General features: G+C 46.9%; 4 protein-coding genes and 1 pseudogene across 21 annotated transcripts in view; 3 read left to right on the forward strand and 2 right to left on the reverse strand.

Moving 5' to 3' along the window:
* The window catches only part of MRPL57 (mitochondrial ribosomal protein L57), a 407990-nt gene that overhangs the window by 214936 nt on the left and 169759 nt on the right, over window positions 1–23295 (reverse strand). The window lies entirely within an intron of this gene.
* SAP18 (Sin3A associated protein 18) overlaps window positions 1–23295 on the reverse strand; it is a 556924-nt gene that overhangs the window by 182272 nt on the left and 351357 nt on the right. The window contains exon 1 of one of the 17 annotated variants that reach the window (XM_050766774.1): window positions 4359–4363. The exons of the other annotated variants lie outside the window; for them this stretch is intronic. The gene's annotated coding sequence lies outside the window, so the exon portion shown is untranslated. Of the gene's footprint in view, window positions 1–4358; window positions 4364–23295 lie in introns of those variants that run through there. 17 annotated transcript variants of the gene reach the window in all.
* EEF1AKMT1 (EEF1A lysine methyltransferase 1) overlaps window positions 1–23295 on the forward strand; it is a 351602-nt gene that overhangs the window by 132761 nt on the left and 195546 nt on the right. The gene's annotated exons all lie outside the window — the stretch shown is intronic.
* LOC126940800 (serine/arginine-rich splicing factor 8-like) lies at window positions 965–16748 on the forward strand (annotated as a pseudogene).
* The window catches only part of XPO4 (exportin 4), a 113676-nt gene continuing 107067 nt past the window's right edge, over window positions 16687–23295 (forward strand). The window contains exon 1 of one of the 2 annotated variants that reach the window (XM_050766730.1): window positions 16687–16826. In XM_050766730.1, the coding sequence (XP_050622687.1) occupies window positions 16758–16826 (69 nt within the window). In that variant the 5' untranslated portion in view covers window positions 16687–16757. The remainder of the gene's footprint in view (window positions 16827–23295) is intronic. The other variant, XM_050766728.1, reaches the window with a different exon arrangement.

Consider the following 23295-nt stretch of genomic DNA (forward strand, 5'->3'; position numbering starts at 1 on the left):
CCCAGGCTGGAGTGCAGTGGCTGGATCTTGGCTCACTGCAAGCTCCGCCTCCCGGGTTTACGCCATTCTCCTGCCTCAGCCTCCCGAGTAGCTGGGACTACAGGCGCCCGCTACCTCGCCCGGCTAGTTTTTTGTATTTTTTAGTAGAGACGGGGTTTCACTGTGTTAGCCAGGATGGTCTTGATCTCCTGACCTCGTGATCCGCCCGTCTCGGCCTCCCAAAGTGCTGGGATTACAGGTTTGAGCCACCGCGCCCGGCCAGACAATTATCCTTTTTAAGTCAATGTTTAACTCACTTAAACAATTCTGAAGGGTCATATAGAATAAGAGGTCTACATTTCAGAATACGGGAACATAGGGGAAGGTGTAAAGCAGCTTCAGCGGAATATACCTGAGAAGTGATTTTTCTGGAATATTTTAATAAAAGTTCCTTAGCTAGGTAAGGTGTCGTGCACCTGTAGCTAGTTGAGAGGCGGAGGCAGGAGGATGACTTGAGCCCAGGAGTTCAAGTCTGTAGTAAGCTATGGTTGCACTTGTGAATAACCACTGCACTCCAGTCTGGGCAGCATAGCAAGTCACCATCTCTTAAAAAAGAAAAATTTGGCCTGGCACAGTGGCTCACGCCTGTAATCCCAGCACTTTGGGAGGCTAAGGCGGGTGGATCACCTGAGGTCGGGAGTTCAAGACCAGGCTGACCAATATGGAGAAACCCCGTCTCTACTAAAAATACAAAATTAGCCAGGCATGGTGGTGCATGCCTGTAATCCCAGCTACTCAGGAGGCTGAGGCAAGAGAATCGCTTGAACACAGGAGGCAGAAATTGTGGTGAGCCGAGATCATGGCCATTGCACTCCAGCCTGGGCAATAAGAGTGAAACCCTGCCCCCCCACCAAAAAAATTTTATCTTTCTGCCCGTGGACCCCGCCGAAGAAGCGTCATTAAAGCCTCTCTTCTCCCTGCCGTCATGTCTAAGTCAGAGTCCCCTAAAGAGCCCGAACAGCTGAGGGAGCTCCTCCTTGGAGGGTTGAGCTTTGAAACAACCAGTGAGAGCGTGAGGAGCTGTTTTGAGCAACGGGGAACGCTCCCGGACTGCGTGGTCATGAGAGATCCAAACACCAAGCGCTCCAGGGCCTTTGGGTTTGTCACATAGGCCACTGTGGAGGAGGTGGATGCAGCCACGAATGCGAGGCCATGCAAGGTGGACGGAAGAGCTGTGGAACCAAAGAGAGCTGTCTCAAGAGAAGATTCTCAAAGAGCAGGTGCCCACTTAACTGTGAAAAAGACGTTTGTTGGTGGCATTGAAGAAGACACTGAGGAACATCCCTTCAGAGATTATTTGGAACAGTGTGGGGAACTGGAAGTGATCGAAATCACGACTGACCGAGGCAGTGGCAAGGAAAAGGGGCTTCGCCTTTATAACCTTTGATGACTATGACTCCGTGGATAAGACTGTCATTCAGAAATGCCATCCTGTGAATGTCCACAACTGTGAAGTTAGGAAGCCCTGTCAAAGCAAAAGACGGCGAGTGCTTCATCCAGCCAAAAAGTCGAAGTAGTTCTGGAAACTTTGGTGGTGGTCATGGAGGTGGTTTTGGTGGGAATGACAACTTTGGTGGTGAAGGAAACTTCAGTGGTTGTGGTGGATTTGGTGGCAGCTGTGGTGGTGGTGGATCTGGTGGCAGCGGGGATGGTTATAATGGCTTTGGTAATGATGGAAACAATTTTGGAGGAGGTGGGAGCTACAATGATTTTGGCAATTACAACAATCAGTCTTCAAATTTTGGACCCATGAAGGGAGGAAACTTGGGCGGCAGAAGCTCTGGCCCCTATTGTGGTGAAGGCCAATACTTTGCCAAACCATGAAACCAAGAAAAATTGTACTCTTCAGGTGGCTATGGCGGTTCCAGTAGCAGCAGTTAGCTGTGGCTGTGGCAGAATATTTTAATAAGGAAACAAAGCTTAGCAGGAGAGAAGTGACAGGGAAGCTACAGGTTACAACAGATTCGTGAACTCAGCCAAGCACAGTGGTGGCAGGGCCTCGCTGCTACAAAGAAGACGTGTTTTAGACAAATACTCATGTGTATGGGCAAAAAACTTGAGGACTGTGTTTGTGACTAATTGTATAACAGGTTATTTTAGTTTCTGTTCTGTGTAAAGTGTAAAGCGTTCTAACAAAGGGTTTTAATGTAGCTTTTTTTTTTTGCACCCATGCTGCTGATTGCTAAATGTAAGTCTGATTGCGATGTTGAATAAATGTCTTTTTTTTAATGTGCAAATAAAAAATTTCCTTAAATGCCTACAGAATATAGAAAACAACTTTTCAACTTTTCAGGTATTAACCTGATATAACTGGCCATTCGTTTTTATTGCAGAGAACTTCTCCACCTCTGCTTCTACCATGAATTAACCATCACAAATCATATGTTCCATTGGTCATAATGGCTGGTCACAAAAATCGTAATAGGTTTACATGAGGTGAGACTTTTCAGCTTACAAATACTGCCACAAACCTGAAAGAGAGTAAATATTGACATCTCATTTTACAGTTGAGAAAACTCAGGGCTGAGAGATTTGCCTCATAAAACTCACAGGCCACCTCTATGCTCTGAACCCAAATCTTCAGATTCCTGTTCACTGCAGCATCATTCACAAAAGCCAAAAGGTGAAAGCAACCCACGTGTCCACCAAGGAATGAATTATTACACAAAATGCGGTGCATCCACACAGTGGAATATTATAGAGCCTTAAAAAGGAAGGAAATCAGCCACGTGCAGTGGCTCGTCCCTGTAATCCCAGGATTTTGGGAGGCTGAGGTGGGTGGATCACTAGGTCAGAAGTTTGAGACATGCCTGGCCAACATGGTGAAACCCCATCTCTACTAAAAATACAAAAATTAGCTGGGTGTGGTGGCAGGTGTCTGTAATCCCAGTTACTGAGGAGGCTGAGGCAGGTGAATAATTTGAACCCAAGACATGGATGTTGCAGTGAGCCAAGATCGCACCATTGCACACTCCAGCCTGGGTGATAGGGCGAGACTCTGTTTAAAAAAAAAAAAAAAAAAAAAAAAGGAAATCGTCGGGCATGGTAGCTCACACCTGTAATCCCAGCACTTTGGGAGGCTGAGGTGGGTGGATCACCTGAGGTCAGGATTAGCCTGACCTACAAGGCCTAACCCTATCTCTACTGAAAATACAAAAATTAGCCAGGCATGGTGGCAGGTGTCTGTAATCCCAGCTACTTGAAAGGCTGAGGCAGGAGAATCGCTTGAACTCGGGAGGTGGAGGTTGCAGTGAGCCGAGATCGAGTCACTACACTCCAGTCTGGACGACAGAGTGACTCCGTCTCAAAAAAAAAAAAAAAAAAAAAAAAAATCCCATTACAGGCTACAGCGTGGATGAACCTCCAGGCCGTGATGCTGAGTGAAATAAGCCAGTCACAAAAGTACCAACACTGTGTGATTCCACTCAATGCCGCAGGTAGAGCAGGCGAATTCACAGACGCAGAAGCGGAAGTGTGGTCCGGCCCGCCGGGTGGGAACCGGGCGTTAGCGTCGAACACGTGGCAGTGGCAGCGCAGGCAGATGGAGCGTTCTAGAGGTGGGCGGTGGCGATGGCCACACAGCGATGTGAATGCTTTCAGTGTCACTGAACTGTGCACTTAACAATGGGTGAGATGGTATTTTACGTTATGTCCTTTTCACCACAATCTGAAATAAAACAAAGAGCTCCCCAGGGGCCCCGGCTGTGCGGTCACAGCGCTCGCTCCCGGGCCGGGCCGCTGTTACCAGGAGCCTTCGGTGCGGCGGGCTCGGTGCCCGGAGCCCCCGCAGGTGTCGCCCTTTCTGTGGACCGCTAACCCCGGGGCATTTCGCCGGTCCCGGCTGCCCCGGCACGGCCCGGCCCGTCAGGAGCTGCAGACCGCCAGGTCCCACCGCAGGAGCGCGGGGTGCACGAGCCTCCCGGGGGCCGGAGCCTCGCAGAGGACTCCCGGTCTCTTCGCACCTTCTCCGACTGCACTTGCAGCCAGATCTTCCCTCCCCTCCCCCCCCCCCCCCTCCCCCCTCCCCCCCCCCCCCTCCCCCTCCCCCCCCCCCCCCCCCCCCTCCCCCCCCCCCCTCCCCTCCCCCCCCCTCCCCCCCTCCCCTCCCCCCCCCCCCCCCCCCCCCCCCTCCCCCCCTCCCCCCCCCCCCCCCCCTCCCCCCCCCCCCCCCCCCCCCCCCCCCCTCCCCCCCCCCCCCCCCCCCCCCTCCCCTCCCCTCCCCTCCCCCCCCCCTCCCCCCCCCCCCCCCCTCCCCCCCCCCCCCCCTCCCTCCCCCCCTCCCCCCCCCCCCCCCCCCCCCCCCCCTCCCCCCCCCCCCTCCCCCCCCTCCCCTCCCCCCCCCCCCCCCCTCCCCCCCCCCCCCCCTCCCCTCCCTCCCCTCCCCTCCCTCCCCTCCCTTTGGTCTTGTGGGAAGGCAGTTTTCCGGAGTCCTCCCTGTCTCTCCACCGCTTCTCCTTCCCCCGGGGGTTCCTCTCCAGCCACTAGCACGTGCTGAGCCCGCATCCTCCAGGCTGGTTCTCAAGGTGGGTGCCTGGGTGAAGAAAGTATTTCCCCTTTCTCAACAAAAGTAGTACAAAAGATGTCAAATCCAGGATGTTGTGGTTCAAATTTCGAATCTGCCACTTAGTTCTCTATTCGGCAAAATCCTATTATTATCTGTGTTTATTTTACGAGGTTTTGAGGATCCTGTTAGAGGGCTCGGCATTCTCAGTTCAGTTCTGCAAGTGTTTAATGAACACCTAATATAGGACTGGCACTATCCAAGCAGAGATTGTCTTCTCTCCCTTCCTCTGCTCCTTCATTACATATATTTTGTACACCTGCTGTGTGCCAGACACTGTACTGTGTACTGGGGATACCCGCGAAGAAGGCGGACGTGCTTCCTTCTGCCCGGGACTCACAGCAGAGGAAAGCATTTAGAAAACTGTAGTACAGGCCGGGCGAGGTGGCTCAAGCCTGTAATCCCAGCACTTTGGGAGGCTGAGACGGGCGGATCACGAGGTCAGGAGATCGAGACCATCCTGACTAACACGGTGAAACCCCGTCTCTACTAAAAATACAAAAACTTAGCCGGGCGTGGTGGCGGCGCCTGTAGTCCCAGCTACTCGGGAGGCTGAGGCAGGAGAATGGCGTAAACCCGGGAGGTGGAGCTTGCAGTGAGCTGAGATCCGGCCACTGCACTCCAGCCTGGGTGACAGAGCGAGACTCCGTCTCAAAAAAAAAAAAAAAAAAAAGAAAAAAAGAAAACTGTAGTACAATAGTCTCAAAGGTATGATGGAGAAGTGGAGGAAGCTGCTGCTGGAGCACCCAGGAGAGGACGCGATCCAGACTGGGGAGGTCATGGAAGGCAGCCCAGCGGAAGTGATGCCTATCTGAGACCTACTATCAGGCAGGAGAGGCCAGAGAAGGGGCACACATGGTGTGGGGTATGTCGCCATATGGCTGGAGCTTCATTGTGCCTGAGGGAGATTTGAGGCTGGAGACACAGGCAGGGCCCAGGTAGCCAAGGGCCCTGTAAGTCTTATTAAAGAAACTGGGCAAGATTAACCAAAGTTGGTATCTGTTGCTTGCAACTAAAGAACTCAACCAGACTGAAATGGAATCATAGAATCATATGTTTTGAGTCTGGCAAGGAACTCCAGAGACAACCTGATTTGGAGACCAGCCTCTGGGCAGTTAAGGATTATCAGTCCTCTCTTATAAGTGGGGTGGATCACTCAGGTTAGGAAACAGAAGTAACCCGGCAGTGTCACAGTGAATATGTGCTGGAGTGAAAACACCCAAACCTCCTGTCTCGCGGGGTGGCGGGCGCATTCCCACCACCTCTGTGTTTATCCCACGTGGTTTCTAGTATAATTCCTCGCTTTGAGAGGGAATCATTTTAGTAGAGATAATGATACCCAATTTAAGCATGCCAGTTAAAAACAGTAAGAGAAGGAAAAAGCTACATTAGCTGGTAAGAGAGTGAAGGTGCCAAATAGTATTTCTTCCAGTATTCAGACCAACTCCTTTAGGTTTTAACAACCTCCTCTGTTAAATATACTTTTTTTTTTTTTTTTTTTGAGATGGAGTCTCGCTCTTTTGCCCAGGCTGGAGTGCAGTGGAGCAATCTCCACTCACTGCTACTTCAGCCTCCCGAGCATCTGGGATTACAGGTTCCTGCCACCATGCCCGGCTAATTTTTGTATTTTTAGTAAAGACGGGATTTCACCATCTTGGCCGTGCTGGTCTCAAACTCCTGACCTTGTGATCCACCTGCCTCGGCCTCCCAAAGTGCTGGGATTACAGGCAAGAGCCACCGCGCCGGGCCAGTTCTATTCTTTCTTAACTTCCCTTTTCCTCGAAATAATCCTCCCCTTACCCAACTGACAACTGACTTTTCTCTCTTTTTTTTATTTTTATTTTTTTTAAGATGGAGACTTGCTCTGTCGCCCAGGCTGGAGTACAGTGGCATGATCTCGGCTCACTGCAACCTCTGCCTTCGGGGTTCAAGCAACTCTCCTGCCTCAGCCTCCCAAGTAGCTGGGATTACAGGTGCCCACCATTATGCCCGGCTAATTTTTGTATTTTTGGTAGAGATGGAGTTTTGCACATTGGCCAGGCTGGTCTCGAACTCCTGACCTCAGTGATCCACTTTCGTTGGCCTCCCACAACTGTCTCTTTTCTTATATTGAACAAAATAAAGTTTCCCTGAGTTCCCTGAGCGGCTAGGGCTCCATCAAGGAATGAAGCGTCCTGAATGGATCCTTCTAGAAAAGGCTGGGGGTGGGAGCCACCTGGTGGCCAAAGCTGTGCAGACCACAGCTGTGTAATGAGGCAAGTTGGTTTAAAAAAGGAACAGGCTACAGAGCTGAAGTATTTGTCAAAGTAATAAAAACGTTTAAATGAGTCATTTGGTTTATAGCAACTCCTAGGAAACGCTTTTCCAAACAATTTAGTCTGTTGAGCGCATACAGTACTGGTTTCTGCTAGAGTATTGTTCGTATAATTGGGAAACTTGCAACTTAGACTTGAGCAGTGGTTCTCCAAGTGTGGTCTTGTGGACTTCAGGGGCACCACGAAGTCTCCCTTTTCAATCGTATAATGGGGGACGCTGGACTTTCTCCATCTACTTCAAACAAAACATCGTAACAGGTCAAATGTGGAAGCAGAAATAAAAGTTCCATCATCTGCGACCGGATGCGATGGCTCACGCCTGTAATCTCAGCACTTTGGGAGGCTGAGGTGGGCGGATCACTGGAGGTCAGTAGCTCAAGAGCAGCCTGACCAACATGGTGAAACCCTGTCTCTATGAAAAATGCAAAAAATTAGCCGAGCGTGGTGGCGCCCGCCTATAAATCCCAGCTACTCGGAAGGCTGAGGCATGAGAATCGCATGAACCCGGGAAGCAGAGGTCGCACCACTGCACTCCAGCCTGGGCGACAGAGCAAGACAATGTCTAAAAAAAAAAAAAAAAAAAAAAAGAATTCCAGTATCTGCTATTAAACCAGATATTCAAGAGATTTGCAAAATGTAAACCAATGCCACAGATGCCACTAACTTTTATTTTGGGAAATATAGTTATTTTGCACAAAACACATTCTTTGTGTTAACATGTAATCGGTTTATAATGGCCATTTTTCCATGTATAAATATTCTTTAATTTTCTCCGTTTTAATTTTTAATATGATGAATACTGATAGATAGATATAGATATATAGATATACCTCCTTTCTGCCCCTTCATTTCACACACATGAATTTGTCTGAAGTTCTCAATAATTTTTAAGAGTGTACAGGGATCCTAAGCTCAAAAAGTTCTAGAACCACCGGACTAGAGCAGTGTGTCAGCCAGACATTCAAAATGGTACAGAATTTGACATTCCCCTGTAGGGGTTGCTGTGCGGTGACTTGGATCGGGGGCACTTGCAGATGTGTTTCCATCAACTTCTGTATTGAAGGCCCAGTTATCTCTACTTACCTCTTAAGTACCACTCCAAATCTTTGGACACCCCTGGACGCTTGCTCCACCCTGCTGCCACTGCAGAGACCAGCTGTCTGTGGACCTTGCCAGCTCCATGTGGCATTCCAAACGGCACCCACCTCACAGGACCCCTGACCCCTACACTTGAGAAACCCAAAGTAAGTCAGAGAAAAGTAAGTGCAGCGAAATTGAAGCCTGTGGGGCGAATCTTCGACCCATGAGCTTAGGAGCAAACAGATACGTTTTTTTCCTCTCCTGCCTGACACAGTGTGCTGAGATCCAGGCCCCTCCAGAAACAGTCCCAGAAGCCCAAACAATCAGTTGCTCTAGATACCCAGTGGTGACCAGCTCCTCATCCCAAAACTCTGGAACTCTGTAAGTTAAGGCTATGCATAGTTTACCATTTCACCGTATTCTCAACATCTACGAACTATAAACAGCCTTCAAAGAATAGTAGTAGCATTTTCATTAACACTTATTTTGTGCCTAATCGGGCTCTATGTCATAAGAATTAAAGTAGTAGCTTCTAAAATCTCAGTCTCCTGAAAACGAAGCTTTAGAATTGTTTCCTAAAATAATATTATTTTCTCTTACCTATTACCATTATTAAAAATATTAATACTCGGCCAGGCGTAATGGCTCACACCTGTAATCCCAGCACTTTGGGAGGCCGAGGCCGGTGGATCCTGAGGTCAGGAGTTCAAGACCGGCCTGGCCAAGATGGTGAAGCCCTATCTCTACTAAAAATACAAAAAATTAGCTGGGCGTGGTGGCGGGCGCCTGTAATCCCAGCTACTCAGGAGGCTGAGACAGAGAACTGCTTGAACCCGGGAGGTGGAGCTTGCAGTGAGCCAAGATTGCGCCACTGCATTCCAGCCTGGGCAACAGAGCCAGATTCTGTCTCAGAAAAAAAAGAAAAGTAATACTCTGATTCTAGAAAGGTTACACTGAAATAGACACTCTCATGTTGCTGATAAAAATGGTTATAACTTTTCTGGAACACAATTTTTTGTTTGTTTTTTTGTTTGGTTTTGTTTTTTGAGATGGAGTCTCCCTCTGTTGCCTAGGCTAGAGTGCAGTGGTGAGAGCTCTGCTTACTGCAACCTCTGCCTCCCAGGTTCAAGTGATTCTCCTGCCTCAGCCTCCCGAGTAGCTGGGATTACAGGCGTGCGCCACCACGCCCAGCTAATTTTTTGTGCTTTTAGTAGAGACAGGGTTTCACCATGTTGGCCAGGCTGGTCTTGAACTCCTGACTTCAAGTGATCCACCCACCTCGGCCTCCCAAAGTACTGGGATTACAGATGTGAGCCACTGCACCTGGCTGGAACATAATTTGGCAACAATTTCTACAGAAACAATTTAAATATAATCAATAAAAATTCCATATTCAAAAAGTTTTTAATAAAAAGCAAAATTATCACTATATAATGTTAAGTAAAGGTGAAGAATACAAACTGTATGATCTCAATTTTTTGTAGCAAGGAAAAGAAAAAAATAAATATATCAAAAATTTTACATGTCTGAAAGGAAATACGGCAAAGTGTTAAAAAATGGCGGCCTCTTCTAGGTGATACAATTTTGGGTGACTTTTTCCTTCCTGATTTTTGTTTGTTTGTTTGTTTGTTTGTTTTGAGACTGAGTCTCACTCTGTCGCTAGGCTGGAGGGCAGTGGCATTCACCACCATGCCCAGCTAATTTTTTGTATTTTTAGTAGAGACAGGGTTTCACCATGTTGACCAGGATGGTCTCGATCTCTTGACCTCATGATCCGCCCACCTCAGCCTCCGAAAGTGTTGGGATTATAGGCGTGAGCCACCGCACCCTGCCTTTTCTTCCTAATTTTAAATATCTTCTATATATTTCCAAATTTTCTACAGTGAAAGTGTGATATTTTACGTCATGATTATAAGAAGGCAAAAATGGGTGAGGCTGTAGGATTTCGAAGGTCACTTGCAGCTCTAAAATTCCTTAACTTATCAGTAGGGTTTGTTTGTTTTTTTGACTTTCCACTGATAGTAACAGAAGAGTATATTACACGTTTCCTAATAGCAATGTTATGGCATGTCATTGCCTGAGATTCCTAAATCTTGTGCAAGATTTCAACATTATCTGTAGAACTTAAGTGCTAGACTGTGATCTTTTATGAAGTTTTTGAGTGTTGCCACCAGACTGAATGTTAAGATGAAAATGCCGGGAGAGGATAATAGTCTTACTTGTAAATGTGCATTTCTACATTTAGAGTAGTATAACACATTAGTTAGTGCTTCATCATTCAAGACACATTTAAATTTTACTACATTATAATAACATTCTTAAGAATTTCCTTAAGACAAGGAGATAAGCTTAGTTATTGCAAAGCAAGAATCTGCTCAAACAGTAAACAAACAGGTATAAACAAGTGCATTTGAGTGTGTGGCCACATGCCTGTCACTCCCAAATTCTTGTCCTTTGTTTCCAGCTGGGGAGAAGGTAAACAGAAATGGGGAATGGGGAGTCTCAGCTCCTGGCCTCCAGCCTGCTCAAGCAAAGGGGTAGGAGATCATCCCCCAGCTTGGCAGGGATCTTTTGGGGATTTACCTGGCCCTGGGTCACATGCACTAGTTGGCCTGCGATAGATCTCAGTCTCCCAGCCAGTCGGTGGCAGATCAGGCACTCCTGTCTTTGAGTCACTGTGGAAGGAACTAGCCTGGGCAGCTCTTCACAGGGGCTCTTGCTCACATCAAAGCTGGACAGTCAGCCCCTGGTGAGCTTCAGATTCAAAGACCCCCTCTGTCCCCCATCCTTGACTGTTGCGCCTCACAGTGGTGTCACTCTTTCTTCTTAATCAAGGATGCGGGGTCCCTTTGGGGACAAGCATCCTGGATCAGGACCCAGGCTTTTGGTGACCCAGTCCAATGATTCCTGACTCGTCGCCTTCTGTCCATAGGCTTGCATTCATCCATGAGAAAGTGCTCTTTGCTTCTTCTTTCCGAACTAAACTTTAGACAACTCCTGAAAACCAGAACCCAATCTTGGCACTATCACCCACTGCCCACAAAGGGTTCCTCTCTACCCCTGAGCAAGGACGGCTTGGTCGGGAGGCATGCCCCTTGTTTACGGTGGATTGTTACTTTTCATGCAGGGAAAATAATAAAACAAAACGTTAGTGTTTTCATATAAAAACACGTTGAACAGTCATCTCCTGTAAGAGAATCCTGGAGCCCCAGACACACCTAGAAACACAAGTCTGTGCAAAAACACACTGTGTGGATTTATGGAAATGCACACGATGTGAAAAGTACCTAACGGATGTGTATAAAAATTAGATTTTTTTTTCTTTGAGACAGAGTCTCGCTCTGTTGCCTAGGCTGGAGTGAGTACAGTGGGGCGATCTCGACTCACTGCAGCCTCCGCCTTGCGGGTTCAAATGATTCTCTTTTCTCAGCCTCCTGAGTAGCTGGGACTACAGGCGCACGCCACCATGCCGGGCTAATTTTTGTATTTTTAGTAGAGACAGGGTTTCACCACATTGGTGAGGCTGGTCTCGAACTCCTGACCTTGTGATCCACCCGTCTCAGCCTCCCAAAGTGTTGGGATTACAGGCGTGAGCCACTGTGCCCAGCTAAAAATTAGTTTTTTTTTTTATTTTTTTTTTTTAGACAGAGTCTCACTTTGTCACCCAGGCTGGAGTGCAGTGGCACAATCTCGGCTCACTGCAACATCCACCTCCTGGGTTCAAGTGATTCTTGTGCTTCAACCTCCTGAGTAGCTGGGATTACAGGCACACACCACCACGCCCGGCTAATTTTTTGTATTTTTAGTAGAGAGGTGGTTTCGCCATGTTGCCCAGGCTGTTCTCGAACTCCCGAGCTCAGGCAATCTGCTTGCCTTGGCCTCTCAAAGTGCTAGGATTTGCCTGGCCCAAAAATCAGATTTTTAAACACTTAATAAGTTAACTTTTTCTGATTGTAAAGGCAGTACCCATTTTTAAAATAGAAAATGTCCATCTTGGCTAACACAGTGAAACCCCGTCTCTACTAAAAAATACAAAAAAACTAGCCGGGCGAGGTGGCGGGCGCCTGTAGTCCCAGCTACTCGGGAGGCTGAGGCAGGAGAATGGCGTGAACCCGGGAGGCGGAGCTTGCAGGGAGCTGAGATAGCGCCACCGCACTCCAGCCTGGGCGATAGAGTGAGACTCCGTCTCAAAAAAAAAAAAAAAAAAAAAAAAAAAAAAAAAAAAAAAATAAATAAAATAGAAAATGTATCAGAAAATACAGAAAAAATATAAAACCGTCTTCTAGTGTTTTTCTGTGGCTACTAAAAAAACAGAATTGGGATGATTTTGTATGGTGTTATGTTTTACTTTCTTCCTTCCCTCATGTATTGATCACTTCACTTACTTACAAGTTCCTAATATGTGCCAGAGATGGTGCTGGCTACTGGGGTAACAATAATAAATCAAAACAATAATACAAAAATTACAGCTTACATTTATGGAGTGCTTACTGTATGCCAGGAACCATGCTAAGACTTTTTTTATTTTTTGAGATGGAGTTTCACTCGTCGCTCAGGCTGGAGTGCAATGGTGCGATCTCGGCTCATTGCAATCCAGGCGCACACCACCATGCCCAGCTAATTTTTGTATTTTAGTAGAGATGCGGTTTCACCATGTTGGCCAGGCTGGTCTCAAACCCCTGACCTCAGGTGATCCACCCACCTCGGCCTCCCAAAGTGTTGGGATTTACAGGCATGAGCCACCGTGCCCGGCCCAAGACTTTTTATTCAACACCTCATTTTATCCCTTATGCACTGAATGCCATATTGGTTTCTTTTTTTTTTTTTTTCCTCTCTCTTACTCAAAGCATTGTTATTAAATCAATGATGAGGCTTACTTTCAACATTATTGCAAGTCATTTCTTTGCAATAACAGGTTACATGATCGTAGTTGAAACAAAAACAGAGATACTAAAACAATAAGAGAGCAGCAGAAATATTCTGATGCAAATGTATTTCATGATTTTATTTCCTTCACTCTGGAATATACCACAGAATGTACTATTATTGATGTGCTTGCCTATGCCTAATCCAGAATATAATTATCCTGAACTCTACATGGTATTTTAGTCTAGAAAGTACTGTAGCTTGTCTGAGTTCTAAATCAAACCAGGAAACAGCAGAGGGAGCTGGTGCTGTGTTTTTGCAAGTGAGATGTGTGCTCATTTCAAGGGTCCATAAAATTTTTTGGCATGCTGTTTCCATGGAGAGGAAAGTAGGTGTTTTTTTCTTTTTCTTTTTTTTTGTTTTGTTTTAATCAAGCCACCTGCAAACTGCAATGTGTTCTTTTAGTGATTTCTTTTTATATCTATGTTTTCCAGGAAGGTGCTGTTGAGCCTACGCAGTCACTTAGAAACAAGAAATATTTGAGAAATTTCTATGAAGTCAAATATGCATTATGTCTCCCACTCTCCAAAATATAACAAAACAGCTAAACACCCTGGAATGGAATGGCTTACTCTGTTCTTGAACCATATGAGCGCCTACTATTTGTTGATTCCAAGATATTGAGCTGGCTTATGTTCAATGTATGTATTGAACACTATTTTGCACATATCAAATGTTTGAAACTGAAGCTTGAAAAGTCAGTAAACTCCACGAGGGGTCTCTACATAAATTTTTTTTCTTTTTTTTTTTTCTTTTTTGAGACGGAGTGTCACTCTGTCGCCCAGGCTGGAGTTCAGTGGTGCAATCCTGGCTCACTGCAAACTCCGCCTCCCAGGTTCACGCCATTCTACTGCCTCAGCCTCCCGAGTAGCTGGGACTACAGGCGCCCACCACCACACCCAGCTAATTTTTTGTATTTTTAGTAGAGATGGGATTTCACCGTGTTAGCCAGGATGGTCTTGATCTCCTGACCTAGTGATCCGCCCGCCTCGGCCTCCCAAAGTGCAAGGAGTACAGGTATGAGCCACCACGCCTGGCCCAGTCTCTACATAAATTGATCACACGTTTTTGTAGAATAACAGTATAAACAATAGTATAAAGCATATAGGATTATCTAATTCGGTTATGTTCTATAGGTCATTATTATTTACATCCATCAAACTTGAAATTTGTACCATTTACCTTCCAGATTTAGAAGACTTCTGAACTTTGGAGAATGATTTTTTTTTTTGTTTTTTTTTTTGAGATGGAGTCTCGCTCTGTCGCCCAGGCTAGAGTGCAGTGGCCGGATCTCAGCTCACTGCAAGCTCCACCTCCCGGGTTTACGCCATTCTCCTGCCTCAACCTCCCGAGTAGCTGGGATTACAGGCACGCACCACCATGCCTGGCTAAATTTTGTGTTTAATAGAGATGGGGCTTTCATTGGCCAGGCTGGTCTTGAACTCCTGACCTTAAGTGATATGCCCGCCTTGGCCTCCCAAAGTGCCGGGATTACAGGCGTGAGCCACTGCGCCCGGCTTGTTTTTTTTTGATTTTAGAGACAGGGTCTCACTTTGTGGTCAGGGCTGGAGTGCAGTGGCACAATCACAGCTCACTGCAGCCTCTATCTCCCTGGCTCAAGTGATCCTCCCACCTCAGCCTCCCGAGTCACTGGTACCATAGGCATGCGCCATCACACTTGGCTAATTTTTTTATTTTAATTTTTTTGTAGAGATAGGGTCTCGCTACATTGCTCAGGCTGGTCTCGAACTCCTGGGCTGGAGCAGTCGTCCTGCCTTAGCCTTGCAAAGTGCTGGGATTACAGGTGAGAGCCACCACACCCAACACTCCTCTCCTCCCCTCCCATTCCCCTGCCCTCCCCTTCCCTTCCTTTTTCTTTTTTTTTGAGATGGGGTCTCTCTCAGTTGCCCAGGCTGCAGTGCAGTGGCACGATCTCGACTCACTGCAACCTCCAGCCCCCAGGTTCAAGCGATTCTCCTGCCTCAGCCTCCTGAGTAGCTGGGATTACAGTCACATGCCACCTCGCCCGGCTCATTTTTAGTAGAGACAGGTTTTCGCCATGTTGGCCAGGCTGGTCTTGAATTCCTGCCCTCAGGTGATCTGCCTGCCTTGGCCTCCCAAAGTGTTGGGATTACAGGCGTGAGCCACTGCACCCGCCCTTCTCTTTTTTTTTTGAAACAGAGTTTCGCTCTTGTTACCCAGGCTGAAGTGCAGTGGTGCGATCTTGGCTCACCGCAACCTCCGCCTCCCCAGTTCAAGTGATTCTCTTGCCTCAGCTTCCCAAGTATCTGGGATTACAGGCATGTGCCACCACACCCGGCTAATTTTTTTTTTTTTTTTTTTTTTTTTTTTAAGTAGAGATGCGGTTTCTCCATGTTGGTCAGGCTGGTCTCAAACTCCTGATCTCAAGTGATCTGCCCACCTCGGCCTCCCAAAGTGCTGGGATTACAGGCGCAACCCACCGCACCCGGCCCTCTTAAAACATTTGTAGTTGCAACGTTCAAATGTAATTGCACATAATAAATACTTTGGAACCCAAGGCCCAATCTGAAGCATTGTAAGCCTCAAACATTTACTGTCACAAACTGTTTATCTACATATTTGCAGAATATCATTGATCTTTGGTAATTACTCTTTGCAGCAACCAGAACCATTTTGTAATTTTCTTATAGATTGCTATACTTGGTCAAATATTTATTGAGTGCCTATTATATGTCAGGCCCTATGATAACCGCTTAGTTACTAAAAAGGACCATTAACTGCATTTTGGCTTACTTTAACCTTCAGTAATAAAATAAAACTTACTTAGTTTCTCAAGTAATACAAACCTTGTTAATTCATTTTCTCTACTTCAAATTGCAGAGACTTCAAGTACAAGAAACAACATATTTTTCAATGGAGCTAATAATGCACTTCTCTGTGGCCGGGCGCAGTGGTTCATGACTGTAATCCCAGCATTTTGGGAGGTCGAGGCGGTGGATCGCCTGAGGTCAGGAGTTCAAGACCAGCCTGGTCAACATGGTGAAACCTCATCTCTACTAAAAACATAAAAATTAGTCAGGTGTAGTGGTGCACACCTGTAATCCCAGCTACTCTGAGGCAGGAGAATCGCTTGAACCCGGGAGGCGGAGGTTGCAGTGAGCCGAGATCGGGTCATTGCACTCCATCCTGGGCGACAGAGTGAGACCCTGTCTCAAAAAAAAAAAAAAAAGAAAAGAAAAAAGAAAAAACGAAGCTTTCTATCCTGGAATGTTCTCCCATGACAAGAAGGAACGGAGAAGCAGGAGACAGAGATACTTTGAAAGGGGGTGCGCTCTCAGGAGGGGAAGGCGGGAAGAGCGATTCCAAGTTTAGGAAATCCTGCAAGGCGCTGGAGCGTGGAAGGGCAAGGAGGAGCCAGGGGAGGCGGTGTGCAGGGCTGAGCACGGAGGGAGAGGGCTGGCGTTCGGGATCTGCGGGTCCCCGGGCGGGCTGTACTAGGGCAGTGGGGAGAGGGCCGGGGGACGCCGAGGCCGGAGCGCCGGACAACACGCATGCGCGGCGCTGGGAGCTTAGCGGGGAGCGCGGCTGCAGCCGTCTGGGCAGACAGCCCCGGCCTAGCCCGGCGCCGGCTGCGGCCGCCCCCGCCCCAGCGCGGCAGCCGGGCTCACGCTAGTCCCCTCCCCACCGCCCGGAACCCGGCAGCCCGGCCAGACCCGCCGAGGCCGCGACGCCGGCGTCGACGGCGGCTGCGACGGCCTTGGGAGCGCGTGAGGCTCCGGGGTCGCGGCGGCGATTGGCCGGCCGCGGCGCCCGCTCCCAGAATGCAGCGCATGGCGCGTCATTGAAGAGAGACCATGATGGCGGCGGCGCTGGGGCCCCCAGAAGTGATCGCTCAGCTGGAGAACGCGGCTAAAGTTCTGATGGTGAGGACGCCGCGCCCCTCAGACCCCGGGATTCGCGGACCCCCGGTCGGCCCTGCCACGCCAGGTCTTGCTGCTCTCTGGACTGGCGACTGGCAAGGGCCTCCAGGGAACCTGCAAGTGGAGGAGGAGGTGGCGGTGGCGTGGCGCAGGATTCTTCATCCTACTTTCCTCCTGCCGTCGTCCCCTCCTTCCAGGAGCTGTCCCCTTCCCCTGGCTGCCCAGCACCCCAGTCGGGCGTGGGAATATAGTGGTGTAGCAAAGAGGATTTCTTCACCTTACACCCTGCCCCACAGACTGGGTCGCAGAGTAAGGCGCTGGGAAGGAGGTTGGGGTTATCCCCGCAGGGCTTCGGTAGGGGAAATTTGTAGGGCTGTGTGCGCGCTCTTGGGGAGTTGGTGTCGGGAGGGAATGGATGGCACAGCCCTGGTGCGTTAGCAATCCTTGTTTCCTGTGCATTCGGATCCGCTAGCGTTTCCCTGACATGCAGCCACCTCTGGAGTAATTGCAGCCGGCAGCACGTGGAAGGGCCGGGCCGGCTGGAGGGAGGGAGGGGAATCGTTGAGACCAAGGTCACTGGGGCAAAACTTGGTCCAGTGCTAAGCTCCTTAAAGCTCCCGCGATTTGGAGAACTGAGTCTATGCTACTCTTTGACTTCATGCTTACACTACAATAAACAGTTTGATGAGGTTGTTTACTAAGGGAATTTGAGAAGGCCGAGTCAAAGGATAAAAGTATTACATGCAAGGAGGAGAAGTAAGGATAAAACTACGTTCAGTTACTCAGTAAACTGTATTTGCTGGCTCAGCTTTGTTTTTGTAAATTAGGACTTCGGTGTTTGTAGATGTTTTGGGAAATTAGAGGTTCATTTTATAGCTGGATTGGTTCAGACTTTCTAAGAATTGGATGCAGCCAGCTTTGTTACCTTTTTGGACTTTTTTCCTTTTGGTTTGGTGTTAGGGTGTTTGAGCATCACATTTAAGAATATTCGAACTAATTCTAGCATAGTTTGTAGTTCTGATATTTTACACCAGATATTTTTGTTTCTTTAGAAATCGAGAAGTCTAAAAGCAGGATTTACTTGCTTCATTATGAATATTAACTTAATGTACGTTTTGTCACAAAACAGACTAGTGAAAGTTTTCACACTTTTGCAAATTAAGCAGAAGTAACTAGCTAGTATTCCCCTTAATACAAGATTCTTAAAAATCCCTGACATGTAGCGTTTCGTAAAATTCCTGAACATTTTCCTAGGAGCTAGGGGCTCTGTTTTCATTAGATTCTGGAAGGAGTATGCCACCCAAAACACGGCTGTAGTTCTACATTCATCAGGTAAAATCAGTGTCCTTTGTCATTGGCTTAATAATATAAACTAGTATTTGTGCTTTCCAATATCTTCCCTCTTCCCTGGCAAAGCTACTTTTATCACCTATAAGGAGTAGGTGAGAAGAATAGTAGTAAGTACTGTTTATTGAGTGCTAGATATTGGGCTTGATGCTTTACATACTTTACATATTTTATTAATCCTTGCCACAGCTTTACAAGGTTGAGAAAGTGTAAGTGGCCCAGTGAATTAGGTCTTGAACTCAGTTCTGTCTGGCTCTAAAGCTGTGTGTCTTTCCACTCTACCCCGTCTGTCATATGTTGTATAAATAACTTGTCTAAATGTTTTTTATCTTTTCAGAGGAGAGGATTATTGAAAAAAGTGTTATGTTATTAAAAACAGGAAATTACAGCCGGGTGGGGTGACTCATTCCTGTAATCCCAGCACTTTGGGAGGCCGAGGTGGGCGGATGACTTGAGATCAGGAGCCCAAGACCAGCCTGGCCAACACAGTGAAGCCCCATCTCTGCTAAAAATACAAAAATTAGCCGGGCATGATGGCTGGCGCCTTTAATCCTAGCTACTCTGGAGGCGAAGACAGGAGAATCACTTGAACCGGGAGGCAGAGGTTGCAGTGAGCCGAGATTGTGCTGCTGCACTCCAGTCTGGGCGACAGAGTGAGACTTTGTCTCAAAAAAAAAAAGGAAATGACATTTTGGAAATTTCCACTTAAGTATTCAGAAATTTGTACCAAAGATGTGTAGAGTAGTTATTGTATTATTTCTTAATATGAAAGCTGTATTCCAAATTATTATTAATAGCTCTCATTTATTGAGTCCATACTATGTTCGAGGCACTGTGCCCGCCACTTTACATATATCACTTTCTCTCCAGTCAGTCTGTGCGGTAGGTGTTATTACTTTAATCTTATTATTTTTTATTTTTGTTTTTATGAGACGGAATCTCGCTCTGTCACCCAGGCTGGAGTGCAGTGGTGCGATCTCTGCTCACTGCAAGCTCCGCCTCCCGGGTTCATTCTCCTGCCTCAGCCTCCGGAGTAGCTGGGACTACAGGCGCCTGCCTCCATGCTCGGCTAATTTTTTTTGTATTTTTACTGGAGATGTGGTTTCACCGTGTTTGCCAGGAAGGTCTCGATCTCCTGACCTCGTGATCTGCCTGCCTTGGCCTCCCAAAGTGCTGGGATTACTGGCATGAGCCACCGCGCCCGGCTTTTTTTTTTTGTTTTGTTTTGTTTTGTTTTTTTTTTTTTGAGACGGAGTCTCGCTCTGTCGCCCAGGCTGGAGTGCAGTGGCGCGATCTCGGCTCACTGCAAGCTCCGCCTCCTGGGTTTACGCCATTCTCCTGCCTCAGCCTCCTGAGTAGCTGGGACTACAGGCGCCCGCCACCGCGCCCGGCTAATTTTTTGTATTTTTAGTAGAGACGGGGTTTCACCGTGGTCTCGATCTCCTGACCTTGTGATCCGCCCACCTCGGCCTCCCAAAGTGCTGGGATTACAGGCGTGAGCCACCGCGCCCGGCTTTTTTTTTTTTTTTTTTTTTTGATACTGAGTCTGGCTCTGTTGCCCAGGCTGGAGTGCGGTGGCACAGTCTTGGCTCACTGCCACCTCCGCCTCCCGGGTTCAAGCGATTCTCCTGCCTCAGCCTCCTGAGCAGCTGGGACTACAGGTGTGTACCACCACACCCGGCTAATTTTGTATTTTTAATAGAGACAGAGTTTCACCATGTTGGCCAGGCTGGTCTCAAACTCCTGACCTCGTGATCCACCCTTCTCGGCCTCCCAAAGTGCTGGGATTACAGGCGTGAGCCCCCGTGCCTGGCCTGTTATTTTCGTTTTCATTTTACAGGCTAAGGAAACTCAAAACGTGGAGATGCTAGGTAATCTACACACATTTACATAGCAAGGGGTAGAGACTCAAACTCTGGTTTGTCTGTTACCAGTCTCTGGTTCTTAAGCTATAGGATACTGGGACCAGAAAGGAGGTGAATTAATTTCTCTAGGGCTAAAGTTGTTAATGCTCCTTCAATTATTAAGCATTAAGATACATATTTTAAACAGAGTGATCTTAGCATTTATCCATCTGTGGGTCTGAATAAATCTTATGGAAAATTGCTGTATTTTAACCGTTAATATGCTTTGAGATTCAAAATGCAAATAGTGATATATTTTGTAATTATTTTTGCTTAATTTTTTATTAGGTAACTCATATAGTTGTTTTATGGAAACCAGCATAGAATTTTAGAACACAGAAGAATCTTAGATCTTTTAGTACAGAGGTCTTAGGGAGTCTAGGATGAATATCAGAAGGAAATTGTAACAAATTTTTTGATGTAAACATACATTTTTAGTAATAGGGTCTAGAGCTTTTATCACCATCTCTGAGAGACTAGAAACTCTGAAAAATAAGAACCGAGTCTAAGCATTCTCCCTTCCACGCTACAGATGGGGAAACTGAGGTTCAAAGAGATAGAAGTGACTTGCCCAAGGCAGGTCATAGAGCAAATTCGTGATATAACTGATCCAGGCTGAGATCACCAGACTCCCCTTTCAGAAGTTATACTGGTTTTTTTTTTTTTTTTTTTTTACTTTTTTTTACTCAACCATGTTGGTTCTCAGTCAACATATACTATAAATGTTACATTTTATTACTTGATGGAAAATGTCTAAATATGGTACATCTATAGTCAATCAATTTAGGTTATTGGATAAGCTGCCAGATAAAGTAGTACAGTCGTCCCTCGGTATCCATGAGAAGTTAGTTCCAGAAGCCGCCTCCACCCATGGACATCAACTGTGCATTGATACTTAAGTCCCCCCGACCCCCTCCCTTTTTGCATGATCAAAGCTCATGGCAGCCTTGAATGGGTAATTAAAAAAAATCTTTTTTTTTTGTAGAGAGAGGATGTCACTATGTTGCCTAGGCTAGTCTTGAACTCAAGTGATACTCTTGCCTTGGCCTCCTAAAGTGCTGGGATTATAGGCATAAGCTACTGTGCCGGCTGAGTTTCTTATATGATATGGCATGGCAGTTGTGTGTGACCTATGCACTTCCTCTTGTATACTGAAACGTAGGAGGTGTTTTGATTTTAGAGACAACAGTATTGAAAAGTTTAGTGTTCTCACAGTATTGATGCCACATTCATTTGAAGTCCAAAGAGCCCTTTATTTATTGTCTTGAATTTACCTGGTTTTGTCTCCCTGTCTTCATTAGGTTGTTTTGGATTGTCCTTAGTGATTGTGTGTAGCAATAATATAAGATAGTGCAGAGCACACATACCAACTGATACATTATGGAAAAGTAGTTTTCATAGGTTTTTTTCCCTTTTTTTTTCTTTTTTTTTTTTTTTTTGAGTCGGAGTCTCGCTGTGTCGCCCAGGCTGGAGTGCAGTGGCCGGATCTCAGCTCACTGCAAGCTCTGCCTCCCGGGTTTTTACGCCATTCTCCTGCCTCAGCCTCCCGAGTAGCCGGGACTACAGGCGCCCGCCACCTCGCCCGGCTAGTTTTTTGTATTTTTTAGTAGAGACGGGGTTTCACCGTGTTAGCCAGGATGGTCTCGAACTCCTGACCTCGTGATCCGCCCGTCTCGGCCTCCCAAAGTGCTGGGATTACAGGCTTGAGCCACCGCGCCTGGCCTTTTTTTTTCTTTTGAGACAGAGTCTTACTCTGTTGCCCAGGCTGGAGTGCAATGATGCAATCTCAGCTCACTGTAACCTCTGCCTCCCAGGTTTAAGTGGTTCTCCTGCCTCAGCCTCCCAAGTAGCTGAGATTGCGGGTGCCTGACACCATGCCTGGGTAATTTTTGTATTTTTAGTAGAGACGAGGTTTCAACATGTTTTCTGGGCTGGTCTCGAACTCCTGACCTTAGGTGATCCTCCTACCTTGGTCTCCCAAAGTGCTGGGATTAACAGGCATGAGCCACCGCGCCCGGCCCATACATTGGTTTTTAAACCAGGATGGATTTAGTGAGTGTAATTCCAACTTTAATAAACGAGATTCATGACTGGTTTTCATAGATTTTATTGTAGTGGAATTTGGTTAATATTTTCTAAAATGCTTGCACATCTGTAGTCCTATAGAAAAAATTTTGTCTTACTTGATTCTCATATCAGTCCTGTGAAGTAAATAGGATGAGATATTCCTAAACCTTATAAAGGAGAAAACCTGGCCAGGCGTGGTGGCTCACACTTGTAATCCTAACACTTTGGGAGGCTGAAGTGGGTAGATCACCTGAGGTCAGGAGTTTGAGACCAGCCTGGCCAACATGGTGAAACCATACCTCTACTAAAAATACAAAAATTAGCTGGGCGTGGTGGTATATGCCTATACCATAATTCCAGCTACTTGGGAGGCTGAGGCAGGAGACTCACTTGACCCCAGGAGGCAGAGGTTGCAGTGAGCCGAGATTGTGCCATTGTACTCTAGCCTGGGCTATAGAGCGAGACTCTGTCTCAAAAAAATAGAATAAATAAATAAATAAATAAATAAGAAAACCTGATATTCAGAGATGGTAAATGATTTGCCTGTTGTCATACAGCTAGTTTGGATCTGGAATCCAATTTCTGGCCATTGATTTGTTTTAGAATATTTCTTCAGTAGATAGAAACACAGCATGTTAGACACTGCTGTGTGTGCTGAGGGGACAGAAGAAGCACCTTCTTTTCAAGGAGTGGAAAAAGGCAAAAATGTGAGCAAATGTTGGTTGGTGATGTTATAACAGAAGTGGGTACAAACATCTATCAGGCTGTGAGCAAATGTTGGTTGGTGATGTTATAACAGAAGTGGGTACAAACATCTATCAGGCTGTGAGCAAATGTTGGTTGGTGATGTTATAACAGAAGTGGGTACAAACATCTGTCAGGCTGTGAGCAAATGTTGGTTGGTGATGTTATAACAGAAGTGGGTACAAACATCTGTCAGGCTGTGAGCAAATGTTGGTTGGTGATGTTATAACAGAAGTGGGTACAAACATCTATCAGGCTGTGAGCAAATGTTGGTTGGTGATGTTATAACAGAAGTGGGTACAAACATCTATCAGGCTGTGAGCAAATGTTGGTTGGTGATGTTATAACAGAAGTGGGTACAAACATCTGTCAGGCTGAGATGGGGACCGAGAAAGGGCTTCTTGGAATAG

This window comes from Macaca thibetana, chromosome 17 (genome assembly GCF_024542745.1).
Source record: "Macaca thibetana thibetana isolate TM-01 chromosome 17, ASM2454274v1, whole genome shotgun sequence".
NCBI lineage: Eukaryota > Metazoa > Chordata > Mammalia > Primates > Cercopithecidae > Macaca > Macaca thibetana.